General features: G+C 34.7%; 1 protein-coding gene across 1 annotated transcript; it reads right to left on the bottom strand.

The window, feature by feature from the left end:
- Positions 1–304: 304 nt before the first annotated feature.
- On the bottom strand, positions 305–7,921 carry LOC108472394 (chitin elicitor receptor kinase 1-like). Its single transcript, XM_053022241.1, is given in 11 exon segments — positions 305–735; positions 829–927; positions 1,147–1,285; positions 3,149–3,240; positions 3,329–3,480; positions 3,561–3,654; positions 4,197–4,286; positions 5,490–5,680; positions 6,097–6,284; positions 6,488–6,521; positions 7,096–7,921. Coding segments are annotated over 11 exon segments (2,055 nt in total). The 5' UTR covers positions 7,907–7,921; the 3' UTR covers positions 305–570.
- Between the last annotated feature and the right edge of the window lie 582 nt (positions 7,922–8,503).

Here is an 8,503-nt window from a genome sequence, read left to right as displayed (position 1 = left end):
TCCTTCTAACCTAAGCTCCTTATAATTTTAAAAAGAAAACAATGCCATTAGAACGAATAAGTATAAAATCCTTGGAAGTGAGAATGTTGAATTATATTTGATCAAAACCCAAACGTTGCAATGATAGTTTTATAATTTATGGAAGGGACTAATGTTGAATCTATTCAATCTCTATCACTCAAGTGATGCAGTTGATATCACAACCTATAACATCAATTCTACATAATTTATTAATCAAGTCCCTTAATTTGAAATTTGAAATCTTAATTAACATTAAATAAAGGGCTCAAAATGAACAACCCAATTCTCCTTCCCTAAAAAGATGTTATTCTAATCCACTTTATACCCAACATATATAATGTATCTTGAAAATCACTTTAAATAAGTAATTTTTTTAAGATGACAAAAAAGTATAAATAAAAAAATTATGGTTATGATACAAGGGACGAGGGAAGGCAATAGAAGATCCTAGGATTCAAAGTGACTAGAAGTAAATCTCGGTGTTTCCATTAGAAAAAGAGCTGTAATTCACAGCAACAAAGGTCTTACCATTCATTCCTGTTCGCTGATCTATCGTCCGGACATAAGGTTGACAACAGCTTGATTTTCGTAGAAAGTACCAACATCCCAATCCTCCGTTGTGGATGAAAGAGTCATTAGGGCAACCACTATTGACCTCATACTTGGTCGTAGTTGAGGGTTTTCTTGTGTGCAAGCTTTGGCAAGCTGAGCCATCTGCAATATAAAAACAGCCACCTCTGTTTTGTCATATCAAAATCGTTGAAAAAAAATCCACATGCATATCATTTCCCCAGGAATTGCTCTCACCTTGAATACGGAGTCAAGGGGGTAATTATCTCCAAGCCTCGGATCAATAAGTTTGCACAGCCCTGCTTTAGGATCAGGCTCATCAAGACCACCCTCGAACTGCACAAGGAGAAAATATTAACCACAGTGTCTCCATTTATTAAAATTGATTTGCTAAAAGAATTACTCCAGATATGCGTATAGCATCATAATGTTTAATGTTTTTTGCTCAAATCACATTCCAATTGTAACAAAAAAAAAAAATTGTACCTTTTGGAATTTAGCTCATCTGTCATCACTATTCATTAATTGGAATAAAGGGATTTAAACGATACTAACCAGAGCAACCAGACCCTTCGTTTCAGCGGGGGAGCTGTTTGCTTTGACAAGAGCTTCTTTAGCAGAAATCAGCTCATACAGCACAACCCCAAAGGCAAATACATCTATTTTAGGAGAAACATCGCCATATTGAGCGTATCTGCAGACAAAATGGATAAAGTTAGTCCATTTTTTAAAACACCAACCTTAAAGAAAGATGGCAAACTCCTTGGTGGCATACCCCTTTGGAAGCAAACAAAGTTTTAATTAACAAAATTTTTTTCTTGTTTTTTCCAGAGCTTCTTTACTACCTACACTTTTAGATTTTATCCTATATGGAATAAATATGAACTGGACAACCTAAGGGTTAACAAATAGTAATTGGTTCATTTCCATAATAAAGAAGAGAATTAGTGTTTTCTGTCAATAGCATCTGGCTTTAGAAACATAAGCATGATAATTGAATGTTAATTCATGTCTATAATGCTGCAGAACTATGTTCTACATCCTCCCCCTTTTTTGTTGTACAACCTCAATACCAATTGTTAATCTAAGTTGATTCACAATCATTTAAACCATTTTTGGAATCCGTTTTAGGGTTTTTTATAAATATAATTTTAAAAAATTAGTTAATTATGAAGAATGGAGTGTTTGTTACAATAATTTTGGATGCCGCTTGACATATTAGCAACATCAATAAATTTAAAAAAATTTTGACAAGAAAGAAAAAGTAGAAAAAGTGGAAAAAATATTTTTTTGATTGGCGGCACCCATTGATTAAATAAAAAAACTGTTTTTTTTAACAACTTCATTATATGTTCCGATAATATCTATTGTTTTTTGACATAATGCCTAGAACTACTCATAGTACTTTCTCAACCTATAGATAGGAGGTTAATGCACTTCAGCGCACTCAAACTCATGTCCTTCTAACTTGATAACCACACTTATACCAATCGAGTTAAAACTCAATCGGTAAAAAAAATTTATTGTTTTATGAATTAAATGCAAGAAAAAGACATTAAATGTAGAGGAAAGGCATTAAGGCATTAAATGCAAGAAAAAAGCTATTGTCCGGTGGTGGGACCACAAATTAGGGTTTTTTTTTTCACTTTTTCATTTGTTCTTTTACAATCAATTTTTTTAAAATTCACCGGTACTATCAATGTGTCAGGCGGCACAACAAATTTTTTTTTCACTTTTTCAACTTTTTTTACTTTACTATTAGATTTTTTTAAAAAAAAATCACCGGTACCGTCAATGTATTAAGCGACACTTAAAACTATGATAGTAGACATCCTATTTTTGTAATTAATTAATTCTTTAATATTATTTTTATAAAAAAGACCCCTTTTACAAACAGAATTTAAATACTGAGTCATACATAACATAAGTTTTTTGGGCTTTGTGTTTCAGAAAATAAATAAATAAATAAATAAACCAACTTAGAATATTAAACCTAGCCGAAGTAATTCTATAGGTTTTGGTTCCTATGCCTACTTCTGTTTGATTTAATTTAGAAGATTATGAATTACAATATCCAAGCCAAATATTATGCAAACTATCTGAAGCTCCTCCAGTCGCAAATTCATTGACTAGAGGCAATTTACAAAATATATGGTCTCTAACAGCAGTTGTTGCTAAGTTGCTAACATTAAACTGGATACGAAGGTAGACATATCATGCAGCTTAGTTATTTGTATAAGGGATCATTGGCCTCTATGGTCATAAACCTACTGAATAGGAGAGTCTAGCCAGTTGTTGAACTTATGGCCTGTCCTTAACAATAGCTAGTAACTTACAAATTACTTCAAATTAATTAGAACAAATTTGTGGAAAACAAAGATACCAACGTAGACACACCAAATCAGCTAATAATTTGTACAAAAGATCATTGGCCTATAAACCTACTGAGGAGGAGACAATTAGTCTAGCCAGTTGATGAACTTATGGCTGGTCCTAAAAAACAGCAGCTAACGAGTTACAAATTACTTGGAATTAATAAGAACAAAATTTATCTTACTCTGGTGGCATGTATCCAAATGTCCCAACAAGACGTGTGGGTAGGGATGAATTTCCAACCTCTGTCAGTTTTGTTAATCCAAAATCTGCAACCTGCATTGATGTTAAAAATTTATTAAAGTGCAATTATAACAAGAAGCTTTCAAACAGTCGACCCGATGAGAGATCAGGAAGGAATAACCTTTGCACGGAACTTTTTGTCTATCAATATATTAGCTGATTTAATGTCCCGATGAATGTAAACAGGGACAGTATGCTCGTGAATATATTCAAGACCTCTGGCTGAGTCGAGGGCAATTTGCACTCGAGTAGACCAAGGAAGTGGCTCCCTGCCTGGAAATAAACAATAGAATCCCATTAGTGCTGCTCTGAATCAATTGCATTTGGGATAGTTTCAGCGTAAGAAATCTCACCTGAGCCTCGCAAATGCTGACTTAGATTGCCATTCTCAATGTATTCGTACACTAGGAAAAGAGAGCCTTCAACACAGTATCCAATTAAACGCACCTGTATTGGACAAACACATTAATATTCACTTTGAAGATAAATAACAAAAATAGGAATTTTAGAAGGTCATAGATGAAAGAGGATGTTTATAAAGGAAGAAAAACTTATAAATGAAAAAAAGGAAGGCCAATGAATTCCACTACAATGACTGAAAAGTTAAACAACTTAATTACTTGTGCATTGTCACAACTGCAAAGAAATGTATAGTAGACTCAGTGAGAATCTAATTCTGCATGATACCATAAACTCCATTCAATTATCTGTATTAAGTTTCTTAACATTAAGGAAAATAAGAGTTAGGGCAAATAATGCATGAAAAACTGTGCCATATGTGGATATAGACAACTCCTCTGACTCATTGAACTACAGAGAACAAAAATCTGGCCTTTGGCTTATGGCCTATGGGCCGCACCTAGAATATTAACAAAATGTTTTCTAGACTCACAGATAAAAGTAACATTTAAGAAATGTTTTCTAGTTAATGAAAAACAATTATTCAAAGATATCTGCCTTCGAAGCATGAGAAAAAGAAAGTACATTACCAGGTTCAGGTGATGAACATGTGTCAAAACCTTCAATTCAGCTAGAAATTCTTTGGTTGCCTGCATATCCATCTTCTTGATTGCAGCTTCCTGCACAATAATTAATAAAGAGATGTGACATATGGAATCAACACAAGATGGCAATGATTCATTGATGCAGGGATATTAACTGTAAAAAACATTGAGTAATCTAACAATTCAGAAAAATGTTTGAACATTTTCAATATATATAATTTTCCATAATTACAAATGAAAAGTTATAAGTAACCAAAAGGTATGTACCTTGATTATTACCCAAAAGTTGTCAATATTTATGCCATTTAATTATTAACAAATAGTCATAATTATTCAGGTAAACATTTAGATAATTGTGTTCCTATAAAGATATATGAAAATTTTTAGAAATAGGAGTCAAATTTCATTTACCTGATATATCAGAAAAACACATCAAAAGTTTTTTTTCTATTCTCCCACCATCTTTTATATTCTTAGATTATTCTATAAAAAATTACTACAGAAATTCTTTATAGAAATTAATGTCCTTGTTACGCTCCGCTCAGTGCTCAGTTAACTGTTTCCGTTAGTGTAAAACTTAGATAGTCATTGGGTTTCATTGTATCCTCGAGGTTCATTTGCTAGTAACTCTTTTACACACCATAATATAGGTGGCAGCAGATAAAACCTTAAAGAAAGTGAGTATTGATATACGCCTTAAAAGCCTTCATTAATTTCTCATAAGTTTATTTTATCCCCACACCAACAAAAAATACTAGCGTGCATATGTATTTTTATTGTATTTCTTAAATGTAAGAAGTGGCAAAGTTGTGCTTCCTAATATAGGACACATCTCATTCATGCATCTTTCACGTGCATTCCTCGTCAGTTTAGATGCTCAACTATAGCAATCAGGCTTGAGCTCTATATCCAACTATCCACATAAAGTACATTACAAAATCTTGGACAGAAATGCAAGCAAATTACAGATGCAAATGAACATCCACCAAACTGTGGTATTCTGAATTTTCATCCTCTTAAACTCTAATATGTGGCTAGAAAAAGGTTTTTCTTTCCCTCAATAATATTAGCAAGAAACCCAAGTGATCTCTTCTCCAATCTACAATTTTTCTCTCTAAAGTAACATGCCAAACTTTGAGACAGTCCCTAAAGCTTAGTCCATATTCAATAAGTACAAGGCAGCTAACGATTACTTACTTAACGTTAACAGAAGCACCCAATAGAATTTTTCTTTTCCATAATTTAATAATAAAAACAAAAGACTACACAACTACAAACCTCGCCTCTCAGATTTGCATAGTAAACAGCCCCAAAGCCACCTTCACCAATCTTTTTAGCCATACTAAAATTATCAGTCGCCTGGGCAAGTTCTTCATAAGAGAACTCAACTGATTTGTCAACGGAAATGCCAGTAAGGCCTGGAGAAGCAGCAACAGCCGGAGTTGATTCCACTGCTTTACTTCCAAAAGCTAAACAATTCCCACCAACAAAAGAAAGATAGAGAAGAAAAAAAAGCAGGGGCCAATCAGCAATTGAGATAAACGTAATCAAGATTTACTAGCAAAGTACAGTGTGATTTTGTTTTTGTAATTAACAAATAGATAATCCCAATCTCTCAGCAAGAATTTAAGGTGCAAATTCTTGAATAGAGAACTTTAGGGGATTAGAAATAAGACAAAGCATGTTCTTTTGCTCTACATTCTGGAATAAAGGGCCGTACATCGAGCGGGTTTGCTAATTAATCACCTATGTTTTCAGGGATTCAACTGGCAGCACAGTCTAAAACACTTGTAAAAAACAATAAATTTGTGAAATAATCTTTAGTTGGCTAAAATCTCACAATTACATATATAAGAAAAAGGGGAAAGAGAAGCAGCAGGGTTACCATTTCCAACTTGAGCTAATAAATCCTGGGAGTCTGTCGAGGACAATGTTTCTCCCTTTACCTTCTTCTTTCGGAAAAATCCAATATATACACCAATTCCCAGCAACAGCAATACCACTATGGCTGCTATAGATATCCCAGCAATAACTCCACCCGAAATTCCTGATTATGTAAAAACAACATATAAGCTCAAAGTATAAAAAGGTTTCCGGTCAATCAGAATACCAATATCATAATCATGACAAAAGCAACATGCACGGAAGGCCAAATCACCTGTGCTGCAAAACAGAAAGAACGAATAAACTGATTCAGAAAATGTAAAGATTCAAAGTCGAAACAAATGATAATAATACAACAAACTATTTTTAAAGTTTAAAGCTGCGTTAACTACCTTGATTGGATGGGTGGAAAATTACCATTAGCATCTGTACAAGAAAAAGAAATTCCTTCAGTGAGGTGAATTTACATTTATTCATGACAGTTGGCGTAACAAAGCATAATGCCTTGCCCTAGGTGTTTAAAACCAACAAGTTAACTAATTGTAAAACTCCCGTGGCGGTGGGTAATCTGAAAGAACAAACTAGAAATGAAATAATTGCATGTAGTTTGCAATTTTCTCAGGCATAAATGTTCCCAAAAATCGACCTGAATGATTATTGGACACGGAGCATGCTGAGCAAAATGAAGATGCTTGTAATTGTTGATGACAGTGAAAACAATCCATCTTTTAGAAAACGCAATGAACGCCACATCACTTTATACAGTAGCAGAACAATCATGACTTTCAGCTAAACTTTCCGTTTGATCAACCCCACTCCTATAGAGTGAATCCTACCCCCCCCCCCCAACAACAAAAAGCCTTTTTATTTTATAAACACAAAATCAAACAAAAATGCTAATGAGAGCAAATCTGCTCCGTATGGACAATAAAATTCTACAACAAAATTATTCCATTTTCACTTACCTATAAATTAAACAAAAAATGTTAAAAGAAATCACCTCTTCCCGGGATAAATACCAGACCAGCCCCTGAGCTGAAATTCACCCCGGGGTTGTATCTCTGCACCAACCCCGACAAATCCGATGACAGATTCACCTGAGTCAAGACATAACTCAAATTCTCCCCCGGTCGGAGCGGATATGTAATAAACAGCCCGTAATCCTTCGAAATAGTAGCGTCACCGCACGAACAATTAACCACCACCCTAACCGTCCCAGTATCCGGTATATTCGTCGGCGGATAGGTATTGAACGGCAGCAACCAATTAACCGTTGTCAAGTTCGAGTAGTATTCTGTGGCGATCTTGTAGTAAGTGTCGTTGGACCTAACTCTGTAGCTGAACTCGTGGGCGGGTAATGAGCCGTTGATGCAATCGCAAGGGAAAGGAACATTGAGTCTAGTACCACTTTCGACGCTGTCTTTGTTGGCAACTTGTTTGTTGTAACTAAGGATTGAGTCGAAATTTAACGTGGAGGAAGGAGCAAGGGTCGAATTAAAAAGCTCGGATACGAAGGTCAAGTTTGATTCTGGCGGAACGTAGTAGGATGCTAAGGCCGTGCAGCTTCTGGTGCATCTTGATTCTACTGAAATGGAGAAAGTTAAGATAAAAAGCAACGGAATTGGGAATAATTTAAGTAGCATTTTGGATTGTGAAATCCCTACGTTGGGATTTTGGGGGTTTTGATAGTCCAAGTCAAGGAAGAGGTTGGATGATATTTCAGAGCTGAGACCGTTGAGCTTAGTCGTTGGAAAAGAAACAGTAGTAGAACAAAAGTGATGATGAGGTGGCAAATCATTATTGGGAGTCATTTTGACTCTTTTTCTTTTCATTGTATTGATTGTCGTATTGCGTACGGTTGTGTGTCGTACCAAGCGGTTCACATAACGATATAATCACTAGATATATTATAGACATGATAAAAAGAATTTTAAGAAAATATAAATACTATTTCTCAAATAAATACTATGCAAATACAATTCTAGATTTTGGCTAATTTACATATATATGTGGCTTTTTTACACCAATAATATAAAATAAAAAATTAAATTCAAAAATAAGATATTTAAGGGGTAGAGGGTGGTGCATAGGCGGTACCATCTTTTTTTTTTTGGCACGATTTCATGTAAATAAATTAATATTTTAATGGGCCACATCATTATGATTGGTAGCATCCAAAATATATAGGTATATACTAAATTTGGTTATAAAATATTGGTATAGGTCAGGAAGAGGCAATGTCAGGCAGGTAGGCGGCACCAGTCACACCTCCCTGACAGGCGACACTGGTGCCATGCTTCAGTCTCGTCCGTCAGCATTGTCTAGTCACATCCTCGAGCCTCGAGAAGAAAGAGAAGAAAGATGGAGAGTGATTTGGGTTACCTTATAACCATGACCCCTCTTGTAGA

The sequence above is a fragment of the Gossypium arboreum genome, chromosome 11 (assembly GCF_025698485.1).
Source record: "Gossypium arboreum isolate Shixiya-1 chromosome 11, ASM2569848v2, whole genome shotgun sequence".
NCBI lineage: Eukaryota > Viridiplantae > Streptophyta > Magnoliopsida > Malvales > Malvaceae > Gossypium > Gossypium arboreum.
This window is presented reverse-complemented; position numbering and strand designations above follow the sequence as displayed.